At 40.8% G+C, this 17,372-nt stretch overlaps 1 protein-coding gene and 1 long non-coding RNA gene across 2 annotated transcripts; both read left to right on the forward strand.

Annotated features, from left to right (window-relative positions):
• The first annotated feature begins 115 nt into the window (after positions 1-115).
• Positions 116-1,734, forward strand: LOC125769402 (glycine cleavage system H protein, mitochondrial). The gene is made up of 4 exons (XM_049438125.1): positions 116-252; positions 1,015-1,094; positions 1,192-1,387; positions 1,481-1,734. Exons 1-4 carry the CDS (start codon positions 132-134, stop codon positions 1,576-1,578), a joined length of 495 nt encoding a protein of 164 aa, XP_049294082.1. The 5' UTR covers positions 116-131; the 3' UTR covers positions 1,579-1,734.
• Positions 1,735-8,858: 7,124 nt separating this feature from the next.
• LOC125769411 (uncharacterized) lies at positions 8,859-9,630 on the forward strand. Its single transcript, XR_007419059.1, has 3 exons — positions 8,859-9,298; positions 9,366-9,463; positions 9,534-9,630. It is a non-coding gene; the product is annotated as an uncharacterized LOC125769411 (long non-coding RNA).
• Positions 9,631-17,372: the final 7,742 nt, after the last annotated feature.

A 17,372-nucleotide genomic window follows, 5' to 3' on the forward strand; every position in this document is an offset into this window, starting at 1 on the left:
GTTCATCGCACACCATCCCTGGGTCGAACGTAGTCATCCGCCGGAAGAGTCCGCCAGTGAGCGTGCCGGTTTCATTCCGTTCGGTCTCTGTTGCGTTCGCGTATTGTTCGTGTGCTACGGTCTGCATCAAGATGGTGTTATGTCATATTCGTGCAACGGTGCGGTTAGGCAAACTGGTGGCTAAAGCCGGTACGCAAAGTTCCGCCCTTCGGTGGTCTCGTTCGTTTGGCGTGAGCAGTGTGGCCCTGAAAGGTAAAGATGGGAATATGCTTTGTATGACCAAACACGTGATATGAACAGTGTGAAAGGTTAATCTTCCTACCGGTGTTTCATACATATGAAAAGCCGGCTTGCGAATGTTACGAAGAGAGGAATCACAACAATAGTGCATAAACTTATCGTTTGGCGTATCGTGTGTATCGACGAGTTGTCAAAAAAACAACATAGGGTGACACGTCAAACGTCAGCACAATGCTATAAAATTCAAATATTTCCCGCGTGTGTTTAACGGTTAAAACAAACGAAGGTTAAATGTAGAATGAAAGAAACCCCGTAATACAACGTTTTGTATAACTAACCTTTTAATTAAAACAACAGCTAGTCATCCTAAAACAAAAACAGGTGCCAAACAAACAATGGCATTATTCCTAAGTTTGGAACATGATGTGCGTCGTACTGTTTACGATTACATGAAGCACCAGCAAGATTTCATCAGCCAAAATTGTACACGAATTGTTGACAAAGAAATGCGTGATTGGTTTTGTAATCGGCAATGCTGGATGTTGGGCAATGAACATTAACACAAACACACACACACGCAAATAAAAAAGCCCCCAAAAATTAAATGCCGGACCCATCGTCGAGGGCAGGTCATAACCAACCGATAAGCTGAACAGTATAAACTACGCAAGCCAATCGTCGTATGTTTTGGCAAAATTTATTAATTAATGATGCTCACGATCGAAGATCACGCACTTGCTAACTGAAGCATATCTGTACCGTTTCATTCTTCAGAGCGACTCTTCACGGACAAACATGAATGGGTATCGGTAGACGGTGAAGTGGGCACGGTTGGCATTTCGAACTTTGCACAGGTAATTACCATAGGCGTGTGGTTGACCCTCGTGAAACCACCGCTCGGTGTAATCTTTATTGATGTGTCTTCGTTGTTATTTTCTTACCGGCTTGCAGGAGGCACTCGGTGATGTGGTATTCGCACAGCTACCCGATCCCGGAACCAAATTATCGCAGAAGGATGAGTGCGGTGCACTGGAAAGCGTGAAAGCGGCTAGCGAAATTTACTCACCCGTGTCCGGTGAGGTGACAGAGAAAAATGCCGCAGTAGAGGAGACGCCCGGTCTGGTGAACTCGTCCTGTTACGAGAATGGTGCGTACCGTTGTGATCGCACAATCATCCTGACAATGCAACAAGCGGTACTAAAACATACGGAACTAATGTTTACACCTTCTTCTTTGGCAGGTTGGCTATTTAAGCTGAAGCTCACCAAACCGGACGAACTGTCGAAGCTGATGAGCGAAGGGCAGTATGCGGAATTTTTGAAAACTGCTGCCCACTAGTGGAGGAACACGCATGTCGTATGATGCCGCATGCAGCGAACGAAAGTGTGCCCTTTTATTGTTACCTACCGTTAAGTTCTACTGTAATGCCAATGAAATAGTGAGTGTTTGATTATTTTGCATAATAAACAAAACATTCTGTTCTGAGTAATGGAACCATGGTTTTACGGTTGAGGTTAAAAAACAATGCTCCGAGGAGAGTTTATTTGCAGGGCACGGTGTTTAAGTATTGCTTTAATGGCCCTAAGAACAATATTCCGAGTCGGAATGCTCATTGATGCTGGCAAGGACATTCGGGTTTGACGACGGCCACTTCCTCCGTCTTGTAGGAGCGGCAGCTGCTGCACTCACTGTACGGATAACCGAAGTATGGACGGCCATCGTGCGGGCATGGTTTCACGTAATTGTACAAGTAGTAGTTAACAGGGTTCTGTCGCTGCATAGGATACTCATAGTGCGTACAACGGTAGCAGTGATCTCTTGTGTAGGGATACCTGTGTGGCAAACAACCTAAAGGGCGAGAGGAAGATTTGTCAGCAGCGTACTTTACGTTTCCGGGTTTAGTTACGACGTGTTATGCTTCACTTACCACCATGCACCAGGGCAACGCAAGCGATTAGTACAATCAAAGCAATTAGGGAACGCATTTTGCTGTTTGGTTAGGGTTTAAGCTTCGTTTGTTATTGTCCTCAAACTGGTTGGGATGTTGACTGTGTGTTGTCTGCTTTTACGAAGGTGCTTTTATACATCGTTTAAGACACTTTTCGCGATGGAATGTTTTGGAAACAGCTTCACGAACCTAGCGCGAACCTCCTTCCACGCACGTTTCGAAGATATATCACACTACACGTGGTTTGTCTGCCGTTACCGTATGCAGATTCAACAATGCAGCGTTGAATTATTCGTTTCCTGGTTTAGGGGTTTTGAACTACTTGAGATTTTGCTTAGTGAATTGGGGTCGAAATGCTCGATAACATATCAGGGCGGGGTTTAAAATGTAAAATAACAGGGACAGAGATGTAAAAAAATCCATTGGAATTAAAGTCTCTATAAGCCATATAAATCGCTACACAGTGGTGTATGTGATAAACGGCGCCGGTTCCACACGACAGGACCGGGGATCAAATCCCATCCGAACCGTCCGCCCGTATTAAGGATTGACTATCCGGCTACGTAGGTAAAAATAAGTCTAGTAAGCCAGAAATGGCCGACGTGAGATTTTAGATGTCATTAAGCCAACAAGGGAAGAGGTAAGCTAATAAAAAACAAAATAAAACAATAGAACATTCGTGAAACGGAAAGGTAAATGTATTTACAGTTTGTTTGAGTAATTTGCGTAAATATAACTCCGTACTTTTTACCTAACTTTATTCCATTGTGCAAATGGGAAACAACACAAATGTTTTCGGTTGCGCAAGTTGTCCAAAAGCGAGAAAAAAAACAAAATTGAGGTTTTTAACCCCATTGCATGTAGCATGTTTTGAAAGGTAAATAAATAATGTTTAAGTTTCATCAACAAACATTCGGTGCTTTAACACATAGTGCATACGGAAGCCTTGCATTGTTTTGTCTACACGTGACTGCACGTGGGCAACAATGTTTGGCCTGCTTTCATGGAACAATTTTGGTACGGGGTATAACAAACGAGCAATGTTTTGTACGATTTGTAGTAAATTGTTTTATGTTTTTTTACTTATGTTATATAAATTAAATGGGTAATAATAATACGCAATATTAAACAAAAAAAACGACTATTAATTTAAATAATAGGCCCAGTGGTGCATGTGCTAAACGACACGAGTTCCACACGACCCACCCTTCGCTCAATCGAGAAATGACCGGCATGACCTTAGAGGTCGTTAAGCCAAGAAGAAAAAGAACAAGAAGTCATACATGTTGCTCATCCCGAACCAGGTATCATTTTATTAGCTTCAAGAAGTGGATACACATTCTGCGATTAGAGTTCGGATTTTGGTTTACAGCAAATATGTTTTATAATCGTTCACATGGTAGGTAGCCCCATACGAAGGTACAGTATTGCTGCAACGGGAACATCCACACGTTCCTGGGTTGTATCCGGTTCTGTAGTGCGAATAGTATGGAGAATAGGCATAGTTGCCTTGACTGTAGAAGGGATGCTCATAGTTGGGATCCACATTGTAGGTATGGGAGGAAAGCGGCACACGCCCTGTATAAGGCAAAACAAAACTTATATACTTTTGTGCAAAGCAATGATGCAGAAATGTTCTTCCTACCTGACTGGATTTGAGCAACACAGGCTATCAGCAGGACAAATGCAAGGATCGACTTCATCGTATTGTAAGTAACGCGTTACAACGACGCACTCTTCGTCTTTGCGAAGGTAAATCGTTTACTGATTGTTCTATGGGCAAGTAGTGTGTTTATATACAAATCCACCATAATGAACAAAAACATAAGCTCCACATTTGTTGGTTGGTGCTTCTCCCACACAAGCACGTTTTGGATTATTATTGTTTTGCGTACACAAGAATACATAATATTTAAAGAGTGCTAATTTTGAAGCCCCTTTGCTATAAATATTGTGACCGAAAACTATTTATGTTGTACAGACGGCAATGCTACAAGACAAATTTAAAAGAAATGTATGAAAAATAATCACTAATAATTCAAAAATAGATATCACAATTAGGATTGTAGGATATGTTTAACAACAATCAAAAATAAATTAAATCATGTATTTCTACAAAAAAGGAAAAATAAATAATAACGAATCATTTAGTGCAAATTGTTGGTCGTATAAGCAGGAGTTAAGGGCGCTTGTGATAACATTTAATGATCAGGCAGAAATCTTCTTAAGGTCTCTGCCATTCTACACCCCTTTTTTGCAGGCATAGTTAGAGTTGTGCGTCGTACATAAATAAATAACAAAACAAGTCTTATTTTCACTCATTGTTGCATCGTTTATTTCAGTGTCGTAAGCGTTGGTCTAACATGGAACGATCGATAGTACGGTTTAGAAAACCCGGCCGGAATAGTGTGGCGCGTAATAGTATGGATGATATGGATAGAATGAGTTTCTGCAGGAAAAACAATTGCCATAGCTGCAGGTCCTGCGGGGATAGTTCAAAACTTCGGTTGGGTGAAACTGCTTAGAAAGACAATTGGAGCCAAGATCGTAGTGCAGTCCACAGGTATCGTACAGGTTAACGGTATGACGATCCACGTTGGAAGCATGCTTGACACATTCTAGATGAAGAAAAAGTACAATATAATTAAAAACGAAAACAAAAATATTTGTGTTAAAATTAAAATTGAACATTATTACCAGTGGGCAGGGCACAGGTTTGGGTGGCAAGGGCTGCAACGCACAGTACAAAAGCGAAGATCGTCTTCATGGTGGTAACGATATTGAAAGATGTACTTCTGGTTAGACCTAGGATAGCTGCAGTAACCGTTTGATGTGTATTGTGGTCAGTTTCTCTGTTTATATAGTAATTCGCTGTAAGTATGTTGTAGTATGTTTTTTTCTCTTCTTTGTTTTGTTAAGCATAAACATTAAGCATCTGTTTATGCACGTTCCATGCGGAAAGGTGATAAGCGCAAAAACTGGGTTTAAATGGATCGTTACAAAACATTCCACAAGGTTGTATTTTTTTTATTATTGCTTAACAAAAATTTAAGCTAAAATGATATGAAGCCTTAGTTTTTCAATAGAAATTTCTCATTGTATGCACAACACTATTTCAACTGTGTATGTTTCATGTTCATGTTCATGTTTCATAAAAGATGTGTTCAATTTTTACCGTTTTTGTTATGTTAAATTTCTTAAGCAAAAATGGTATATATCTCTTCTCGGTAATTTGTGCAAATTTTTCTTATTTCAAATATTACGTTGATAAACCACGCATATCTCGGCTTTTTATATTTTATGTTTTTTTGTTGTTATCTGAATACAATCCTTTTTTAAACATAGAAGAGAAAACCCATGTTTTAACGTTTTTATGAAACTTAAACTTTTAAAAGAAGGGTAGGCACACTTCAACTTCAACTTAAATGCAATATGGGGAAAGACGAAAGAGGATACAATCGCGCTTCAAGTTTATTTTTTTTAAGATGATCTGAAGTTGTGTACGGTAACTTTGTTGACCTATTCCCCATAGAAGAGATCCCCAAACTGCCCAATGTATTTGGGAGCACAATTTTTATACTGACTGTTCTCTGTTTGATTTCTGGTGATGGATAACTATTCTAATAATATACACATTCAAAAAATCAAATCAAAGAAAAACGAATAAGTTCTCTTTTCGCTGTAATTTTGTCATGCTGATTGCATACGGGGATTTGTTACAAAGTATGCAAACCGCAGGACAAATGGCGTACAATCCTTCCATCCTTTGCTAATTTTATTCATAACCATTGGGTATGTATGCCAGAATCATTATGTTTGCTTTATTAGTTTCACAGATTAAACATCACTTCTCCTGTCCCATACTGCCAGTGCTCGATCAGTAATGACTCGCAATCGTTTTAAGACAAACGCTCTTTCTGACGCATTGGCATCCATCGTAGTTGTAGCCCATTGGACAACACTTTTCGCATGAACAACGTTCGATGGGAGCAGTGTAATGTTCTCGATATTCTAGCACCGGCTTCAAACAGGTCCTACAGATTGTGGTCGACGGACAACAAGCTCCTGCGAACGAAACGTACACATGGAAGTTTTAACGTACACAGTAACTGCATTGGACGGCTTCCGTCTACTTACCTGACGAAAGCTGAGCCACGGCCACAGCGAACAGAAGTGCTACTAAGAAGTGCTTCATGTTGAGCAGACGTGGGTTGTGAATATAAAATGATAGTTGGATAGCAAGATGACTGAATGATTGCCGATGGAAAAGATACAGCCTTTTATACGGTTCATTTCTTTGCTAAACCATTAGACACAGAGTAAACAAAAATGTTTTCGTTCTACACATTAGTTGAATGGTGCGTCTACGACTTTGTGAAACTCATGAATTGTGGCTCGTTTTGTAAACGATTAGTTCTAGTACCAGCTCTTAGGAGTTTTCGCTAATTGCCACGTACATGAATCTATGTATTTTTCAACAGTCTTGCGATGGTATGTTAACAGTGGCAGCATTTGTTCATAATAGTTGGTTCCCTTTGTTTGTTCATTGTTCGAAACATATGATATTTTTTAACATGGCTTTTGATCCGTTGATTGGCTGCTATGAAATAAGAGAATAGTAATCTATATGATCTTACATGATCTTTGAAAAATGTTATTTGATGGATTGGAAAGGCTTTTACCAACCAATCACGTATAAAACCATTTCAACTACAAACTAACTACAAACTGTATCAAGATAGACAAAGTGAATAAATTAAGAATAGAAGGGAAAACTTATCGAACTAAAATTGACGACAGACATTTCAATCATAATCGCAGAACAAGTACACCGAAAAAAAAAACAAAACCACATGCAATTTCATTGTTCCAGTCAAAATTCGGGCCATTTATTTATATTCATCGATTGTGTGACAATTCCTTACGGCAGAAAGAAAGACGAATAGTAGGGATGGACGGCGCTTCTGCAGGAAGAACATCTGCCACAGCTACAGCTTCCAGCAGAGTAGGGTGCTCCGACCGTGACGACAGCTCTAGGATAATAATCAAGGGTATCGTAGTACCGATTGTTGTACAGGCCACAACGTGATGGGTGAACGTAGTCCCTCTGCAAGTAATTCGTGTTGACACAGGCTGAAAAAGGCATAATCCCCTTAGTATATTATTTTTCCCCGTATACTAATCAATATGTTTTACTTACCTGAGTGGACCTGGGCAGCACAGGCAATGAACAGTACCAGGGCAATGATCGACTTCATGGTGTTGGCAGGGTATGGAGATGTTTCTTCTCGTTTAGTGTTTAGAAGCTGTAGCTGCGATGTGATGGTTAGACAAACCCGTAGCAGTGTTTATATAGGACTGCAAGCAATACGCAAATCAAACTTTGCAAAGCACAAGCTAAGCCGCGTTTTAGAAAAAAAAGCACGTGCGAATCAGCTATGTAATTAGATAAGGACTTACTCTTTGCAGTTGGTTTATAGTTAACAAAACAACATACAATTGTCACTGTTGGAACGCTGTGTTTTAACAATAAATTGTAAGGATTTTTTTAAAAAAATATTTTCATGTTTAACAAAACAACCCCGTCAGATTTTCAATTTTACATTGCATGTTACATATATGCAAAGCGCACATGGTATGTTTATCAAGCGTTGGTTATACTTGTGTTTTTAAACCAAAAACACTGTTGTAAAATTACTTTTTGTGCTTTCGATGAAACTATTTAACTGTGTGGTAAAAATATTAAATCGTGTATTTGTGCTCGATTTGCTTTTATCGGAAAAGTTATTAATTGAACAGGAACATTATGAAATACCCTAAAAACGGGTGCAGCAAACTTTTGAGGCAACGGGCTAAATTCGGTAAATGACCAAAAGCTGCAGGCCAGAAGATTGCATTTTGTTATTTGTTCACTCAATTCATTACTTTATAAAATTATAGATATAAAATTAATCAACAATATCAATGAATGCGATTGATGACATTTGTACATCCTATAATTAAACATGATTGAAAATACTCATTAGTTAATAATGATCAGTGATGAGATATTGTAAATTTTTATTTTTAAAAATGTTTTTTTGGCATTGATATGTGCTGCCAAATATAAAAAGCTTTTGGCAAACGATTTTCAATTACCATATTGTTCTTAGAGTAGCACTTGATAAAAAATTTTGAGATTCAAATAGCTAAATTTTGTTTTAAGACCGAAATTGTTTCGTAAATCATTAACATCCAACTGAAGTTCAGAAGCTGGGGCGGCCCGGCGGCGCCCGTCCACACGGCAGGGACCGGGTTCAAATCCCATCCGGACCGTCCCCCCGTAGCATGGATTGACTATCCTGCTACGTGGTAAAATATGTCTTGATACGGCCAGGCCGTTCTAACCGAGCAAAAAAAAAAAACAAAGAAAAACTGAAGTTCAGATGGAACGTCATTAATATTTGTATGGAGAGGATTTTAAAAGAGGAAGAAAAATGTTTGAACTGTATCTAGATCAGAAAAACGTTGCTGCAACTGTCCGTGTATGTTATAACCACTTTGATATGAAATTTTGTATGTGATTTTCACAATCGCAATACCTAGTTGCGTTGTTGTGCAGAGACAATGTTGGTGTTACATCCCAGCGGTCAAGCTTTCATGCGTTTCTCATGGTTTCATCACCTTCCAACCCTCGTTGGCCTATACTTTTGCGTGTCAACACAAGCTATCTCTGTTTTTTCGTTCGTCAAGCATGTTCTTGTCTCGCTCTTTTCACACTTTGTCGAAGTTCGACGTGCTCCGCGTTGTGTAGTTACACACCGAGCTCATGAAATATCTTTGTGTGTGTAGAAAACCATTTAGACAGCACCGTCATTCTTTGGCCGTCATATTTTGTTTTGCTTTCGAAGAGCAAGGTTTGGTTAGTTTATTGCATAGAATAGGGAGATAAAATGGCTATAAAAGGATAAAAATGGCTTCGAATCGAAAAAGCACGCGATTTCCAAGTGACTAGATAGTTTAGTTAGGGATGTGGAGTTGAAAAAATACTTGGAAATATGGAAGATGCTTGACCAGGGTGCCTCCGGAACAAAGTGGTGCTGAACCTGCTTCAAGGCTGCTGAGAGTCTGGTAAGGCGTTTAATGCAACGAATTATATCAATTACATGTTATTTACATTACGTTTTTACAATTGCAGGTACATCCGAAACAATTTATTGCAACGGACTGCAGAAAATCACGCGAACACAGTGTACAAAGTACTACGCAGAGAGGACAAAAGTTTACACCAGATAAGTAAGTACTTTGAAATATTACAGAAAACTTATTGAAATAACTGCTAATTTCAACTATTTTCTGTTTACAGACCAACACATTTGCCCGCATTTTCCAGCAAGTGAAGTGTAAGCGAGAAATTTGTGAATAAAATTATAATAATAAAAAAAAACATTTCATTTTATGTCCTTTTTAATTGATGACAACTTTCCACTATGCATAGCCAATAACGCACCCATACCTACGCGGCACTACACACTAACACATGCGCAAAAATGTTCTTCGTTAAGCGGCTTCTTAGTGGCTTCTTAATGTCCTTAAGAAGCCCCTAAGAAGCCCGCTTAACGAAGAATTTGACCGCTGGGATACGATCAATTTGTCCTCGAGGTCGACCAACGTGATTGGTCTGTACGTGAAAGGCGACGCATAACCAAACATAAAAGGAGAGTCCAGAAATTTGGGCTTTGTGATGCATTAACTTGGAGAGAGGGATAATTTCCGGATGTTACTGGATCATGAGGTTCTCCATAAAGATTAGGGGACAACAGAGCGGAGCCAATCACACTGCCTCCAGTGATTACATGATCATGTAAATTTAACGTCCAAGTAAGTATGTTGCTGGATATTTCACAATCTCTTATACATAACGGTGTTGAAGGTTGCTTCACCATTACACGTTACGCCTGGCCTCTTTTTTGGGAATCCTCTTTTTTGGGAATAGTATTGCTCTACCATCATATTACATTTGTTTTTTGTAAATAATTAATCATGCAGAGTATAACGATTCCACTCATACATACTAGTAGCTAGTTTGTTTAGAAATTGAAATATTGGGTGTACAACTTAAAAACCGGGTTTTTTTAGCCAAATTTTATGCTTTATTATGGACAAATCTTACAATATATTTTATTCAAAGTATTGCCCGTCAGAAGCTATAACATTTTCCCATCTTTCAGGCAATTTATGAATTCCATCCCAAAAAAATTGCACCGGCTTGCCGGCCAAAAACGAATCTATCCAATTTCGGATATCTTGCTCTGAAGTGAAGCGTATTCCGGTGAGGGCGTTTTGCATCGAGCGAAATAAATGAAAGCCAGACGGAGCAAGGTCCGGACTATAAAGCGGGTGGGTCAAAACTTCCCATCCACTATTTTCCAAATATTTTTTCACGGGTCTTGCAACATGCGGCCGAACATTGTCGTGATGAAAAATTATAGCCTCGTGTCTGGTCGCATATTCCGGGCGTTTTTCGATAATGGCACGCTTCAAACGTATTAATTGTGTTCATCCCCAGTCACGATCAGATGAAAACGATAACTTTCCGTAGCAGTTTTCTTTGCAAAAAAAATGACCCAACAGAACCTCCCGCAAATGCTGCCTTTTTCTCCAATTTTCGAAGTTATTCATCGTGAAATATAATAATGATGCACACAAGATAAAATTGTTTTGTTGACTGATTTTGATAGCTGTCAAATGTAGCTTCAAAATGACATATATATAAAATTCGAGCTTTCACCATTTTTGTTACTACGGACATCTAGCGTCAAATTCCGGATATTAAGTTGTACACCCAATACAAAAAAGGTTTTGTTGCAGTTTACTACAGTTTATTCGGAAAGCAGTATTGGTCATACAGCGTTATTCGGTGTTTTCCCGTAAGTTGTGTCGTTCAAGTAAGAAGCTTTGACTCCAGTTTATCCCAAAAGCTCACTAGTAATAGTAAGAGCCGAAAGATCCGGGATAATGCAGACCAGTACAACGTGTCCTGCAAGAAACACAATTTCCACATCCGCAGGATCCGGGCCGATGATATGAAGAAACGCCCGGAAGGTTAACGTTCACAACAGCATGATGACCGGCGCGATGAAGACCACAACCATGTAGACCATAACCATGAGGCGCTACATAGCCAGTGTAGTGCGGATACGACCTGAGACATCCTTTAAGAACAGAATATCAATTTGAGTAGAGTTTCGTAGCTAAAAAGCCGTGGGCGACTTACCAGAGTAGACTTGAGTGGCACAGGCGACGAACAGGACGAGGGCAAGGATCGACTTCATGGTTGCAAGATGGTTGGTTAATTTGTTTGAGAGTTGTTTAGATGTGTAAGCTAGCGGTTGAGCCGTTAGGATGATGATTCCAATTCGCTGCGACTGCTTATAAATGAAAATAATAACGTTTTCCAATACAAGGTATTGTATAGAGTTTGCGTGCGATACGGCTCTGTGACATGTTTCGTACAGTTTTTTTAAGCTGTTGCAACAACAGTTAAAAGCTGTTTACTATACGCTGAGAGAAAAAACAAATACAGTCGATACATGAATGTTGACGACATAAATAGCCAGTACAGAAGATAAACGCATATTCTTTATTAAACGTGCGATTATGTGTGTATTATTGACAAGTGTGTATCAGCTAGACACTAGATGCAACAACTATGCAACTCACGTGTGCGTGTTTTGCGCTTTGTAACATGACAACTAAATGTAACATGACATTATTTGCAACATTATGATTAAAGAATGTCATTACCATATTCACTTTTTAGCATTTGAACATGTTATTTGCAATTATACTTTTTTTCGAATGTGTTGATGAAAATTCATTTCATATGTAACAAAATGTCCTTCCTTATCTTAACAGTCAACCTAAAAGATATAATCTTATAATCTAGTAATTAAGTAACTAATTATAACTAAAACTAATTACTACGAAACTAAACAAACAGAAATGATGCATGGAGTGGTTTATAACTTCTATAGGGTTGAAGAAAGAAATGAAAGATGGTTGATCAGTATCTTAGCAATGAAAATAGCTTGCGTAGAGCTTTGTGCACTTTAACTACTTCAATGTTTATATACTCCTTGAAGGACAATGATTCGGTCAACCATAAAAGAAGGGCCTTTATTAGAAACACTCCTTCAATAGAGAGCAAGTTGAAAAATGAGTATTTTGTCACAAGTTTGCAAGCATTAGGGCGCTCAAACGATAATGAGTAGCATTCAGTAGTAGAGGGGTTATATGACTAAATTGAGCGGAAGGGGACAGCCAGCATTTTTTCTTCGTGTTAGGGGCGGCTGAATGTCCCTTGTGTCCTGGCATCCTACGCTGAACTGAGTACAGCGCTCCTGGTCACCACCACCTAATCAGCGAGTACGACCACAACACGACGTCAATATCGCAGCGCTGACACGACGTTAAGATTGTCATCGGACACTTTAACGCTCTGATCGAACGGGAGGAAGAATTCAAACCCACGATAGGAAGTTTCAGCGTGCACCAGCCGACAAATGAGAATGGGATTCATCTTCGCCTTTTCCAAGCACATGATCATTGGCAGCACCTTCTTTCAACGCGATCCTCGCTTCAGTTACACCTAGAGATCACCACAGCAGATATATTCCCAGATTGACCACCTTCTCATCGATGGAAGGCACTTGTCGGATATTATCGTCGTACGTACATACAGGGGAACAAACATCGACTCAGACCTTTTCGCCCCAATTGTGCGTAACCAATAAACTACACTATTAGCCTACCCCAAGGATAAACATAGATCGATTGAGACAAGCTGGTGAGGTGAAGGACTTCGCGACCGCGCTTTTGGAAACGCTGCCGAAGGACACCACCTTCGAGGCGATGTCCTCCAATGACCATTGGAGTATGACCATTGACGCAAGCCATCAGCAGCACGGCCAATCAAACAATTGGCCGCGTAACACGTATCCAGAGGAGCGAATGGTTTAACGATGAGAGCAGACGAGCACTATCCAAGAAGAACGCTGCGCTGACCCGTATGCTCCAGCGCAAGACCCGGCAGAACGTAGAAAACTATAGACGACTGAGAAGGCAACAGTCCCGACTCTTCCAGGAGAAGAAGTTTCGAAGAGTCGGATGAGCAACTGATGCAGCAGCTATCCCAGTTAGTTCTACAGAATGTTGATTGCTAAACGAAGCGGTTTTATTCCCATGAACGCCATGTGTCGCAACGAGAAGGGAGATATCCTTTCGGACGAGCGAGAGATGATCGACAGGTGAAAGTACTACTTAGACAAACACCTTAATGTAGCAGATGCAGGAGATACCGAACCAGGCGCAGGAAGCAGAGGAAAGCAAGAAAGCCATCATGATGGCTTCGAAGTGCCCCAATCATCCTTGGACGAAGTCATCAGTGCCATCAAACTATCTACCGAGCCATCACAGTCCTGAATGCCGTCTATAAGAATCTATCCCGAATACTCTTCTGCAGACTTGCGCCCCTTGCCACAGATTTCGTCTGAAGCTACCAAGCTGGATTTGTTGGACGGAAATCGACCACCGACCAAATTTTTACTCTGCGGCAGATCCTACAAAAGTGCCGAGTGCACCTGTTCATTGACTTCAAAGCGGGTTACGACGCCATAGATCGGATCGAACTATTATTATTATTATTGTTTATTATTGTCTATGGTACATCACGCAGCAGTATGGATTCCCAGGTAAGGTGGTACGGCTGTTGAAGGCCACGATGCACGGGGTGCATCTAAGGTGCGAGTGTCGAACATGCTGTCGGAATCGTTTGAATCTCACCGGGGTCTGAGGCAAGGGGACGGACTCTCCTGTTTGCTGTTTAACATCGTTCTGGAAAGTGTCTTGCGAAGCGCGGGCTTCGACATCCGGGGTACGATTTTCACCCGTTCTTTCAAATTTCTCGGCTTCGCAGATGCCATTAATATCATCGGACGAACATTGGCGGCGGTGTGCGACGTGCTCTCCCGAGTGAAAGGAGAGGACGACAGAATTGGATTGAGGATCAATGCGACAAAGACAAAGTACCTGCTTGATGGAGGCTCTGACGGTGATAGCGCCCGACTCGGAAGTAGAGCATCAGTTGACGGCGACGATCTCGAGGTGGTAGAGGAGCTCTGCTCCTTTGGTACGATTGTAACTTTGGACTATAACATAAGCAGCACAATCCGAAGGCGCATTGCTCAGGAAAATCGCGCCTACTACGGGCTTCACTAACTCGATCCACTCGCAATGCAGAAGACTCTAGCAATATACAAAATCCACGACATATCGCACATTGATACGTCCGGTAGTCCTTTACGGGTATGAGTGCTGGACTATGTTAACGGAGAACGTCCATGCCCTCGCCATTTCTGAACGGCGGGTGATAAGGAACATCTTTGGCAGTATGTGCGAGCAGGGCATCGGGAGCAGGAGAATGAACCACGAGCTAACAGAACTGTTTGGCGGTGCAGATATCCTGATGGTTGTTAAAGCAATGGCTGGGGCACGTGATGAGGTTGCCTCATTCATGCCCCACCAGGAAGGTGCTCGTGAGCGACCCGTTCGGCACGAGACGTAGAAGAGCACAGCGACCCCGTTGGATGGATCAGGTGGAGTCATACCTGTCGGAGATTGGACGCAACCGTGGATGGAGGACTGCAGCCGGAGACCGAGGTTCCTGGAAACGGATTCGAGACCTGACCATGTCTTCGCGACGTGTTCGACGCTAAGCAGGCCAACAAGACGAAGAACCGAATCATGAGGTTCTCCAAAGATACGTGAGGACAACAGCGCAGGGCCAGTCACACTGCCTCAAGTCATGATCGTATAAATTTAACGTCCAAGTAAGTATGGAAGAGGAGGGTGTTGCTGAAGATCTCACAATCTCTCATACTTGAGAGTGTTGAAGGTTGTTTCAGTTGTTCTCTTTTTTAGGATAGTATTGCTCTACCATCATATTACATTAGTTTTTTGTAAATAATTAATCATGCAGAGTATAACGATTCCACTCTGTTGCGAACGCGACATATTATCATAAAACGAGCATGCAAGAACTTTAAGAAATCATAAGAAAGGTAGGACGGTCATGACGCGATACGTATAAACAAAAACAAACCAGAACGCGTTCAGACCTTAAGCGTTAAGCGAGAATCGAAACATAATACGGTCACAGCGCGACGCGCGAAAACATAAACAATCAGCGCGCGTTCAGATCTTAAGCGTTAGGTCGTACGTTCAGGCGATCATGTTCGGGCACCGGATATCGCAAATCGATAATGCATTATGGGTGCTGTTGTCATGAATGCGAAATCGCATCTTAAAACGGTCATGGCGCGCTACGCATAAGCGTAAACAATTTCGGAAGTATGTCAGGATAAACATATGTATTTCGATCCTTAAGCGTAAATTAATCATGCTCGCGCGCAACGAAGAAATCATAACAATCAGTATAAAACACAAAGGAAGCATTACGAACGCTATGATCAACGCTATGCGATCAAACTCAAATGCTATCGTATGGAAATGATTTCATCTCGTTTTAATCCCTTCATCTCACTTTTACTTTTAAAACCCAGAATCCGTAAGTTAGTATATAAGCCCGAAGAAATTACGAATAAAACTCTCTTGCAATCTAAACCTCAAACGGGCGAGTTCCAAACTCATTTCCGTCTTAGGTTCTGGCCAATTGGATACCCACGAAGATCCACAGCTAGAAACTTGCTCTGGTTAACCCAGAGGAAAAGGCTAGTTGTCTGATCCAAGTTGATCCAAGAAGCCATCTCCCTGCAGAGCAGTTCCGCGTCGTATAAGTCCGCCTCGCCTAAGAAGTGCGACAGTTTCGCGACGCGAAAAGAAGCTGGCGTAAGAGCTTCAAATTGACTAGTCTTCGCATAGTCAATTCTATACGGCGGACCCCGTAGTCCGATTTGTTCCCGTGGAAGCAACACACTCATACATACTAGTAGCTAGTTTGTTTAGAAATTGAAATACAAAAAAGGTTTTGTTGCAGTTTACTACAGTTTATTCGGAAAGCAGTATTGGTCATACAGCGTTATTCGGTGTTTTCCCGTAAGTTGTGTCGTTCAAGTAAGAAGCTTTGACTCCAGTTTATCCCAAAAGCTCACTAGTAATAGTAAGAGCCGAAAGATCCGGGATAATGCAGACCAGTACAACGTGTCCTGCAAGAAACACAATTTCCACATCCGCAGGATCCGGGCCGATGATATGAAGAAACGCCCGGAAGGTTAACGTTCACAACAGCATGATGACCGGCGCGATGAAGACCACAACCATGTAGACCATAACCATGAGGCGCTACATAGCCAGTGTAGTGCGGATACGACCTGAGACATCCTTTAAGAACAGAATATCAATTTGAGTAGAGTTTCGTAGCTAAAAAGCCGTGGGCGACTTACCAGAGTAGACTTGAGTGGCACAGGCGACGAACAGGACGAGGGCAAGGATCGACTTCATGGTTGCAAGATGGTTGGTTAATTTGTTTGAGAGTTGTTTAGATGTGTAAGCTAGCGGTTGAGCCGTTAGGATGATGATTCCAATTCGCTGCGACTGCTTATAAATGAAAATAATAACGTTTTCCAATACAAGGTATTGTTTAGCACTTGCGTGCGATACGGCTCTGTGGCATGTTTCGTACAGTTTTTTTAAGCTGTTGCAACAACAGTTAAAAGCTGTTTACTATACGCTGAGAGAAAAAACAAATACAGTCGATACATGAATGTTGACGACATAAATAGCCAGTACAGAAGATAAACGCATATTCTTTATTAAACGTGCGATTATGTGTGTATTATTGACAAGTGTGTATCAGCTAGACACTAGATGCAACAACTATGCAACTCACGTGTGCGTGTTTTGCGCTTTGTAACATGACAACTAAATGTAACATGACATTATTTGCAACATTATGATTAAAGAATGTCATTACCATATTCACTTTTTAGCATTTGAACATGTTATTTGCAATTATACTTTTTTTCGAATGTGTTGATGACAATTCATTTCATATGTAACAAAATGTCCTTCCTTATCTTAACAGTCATCCTAAAAGATATAATCTTATAATCTAGTAATTAAGTAACTAATTATAACTAAAACTAATTACTACGAAACTAAACAAACAGAAATGATGCATGGAGTG

This window comes from Anopheles funestus, chromosome 3RL, assembly GCF_943734845.2.
Source record: "Anopheles funestus chromosome 3RL, idAnoFuneDA-416_04, whole genome shotgun sequence".
Classification (NCBI taxonomy): Eukaryota; Metazoa; Arthropoda; class Insecta; order Diptera; family Culicidae; genus Anopheles; species Anopheles funestus.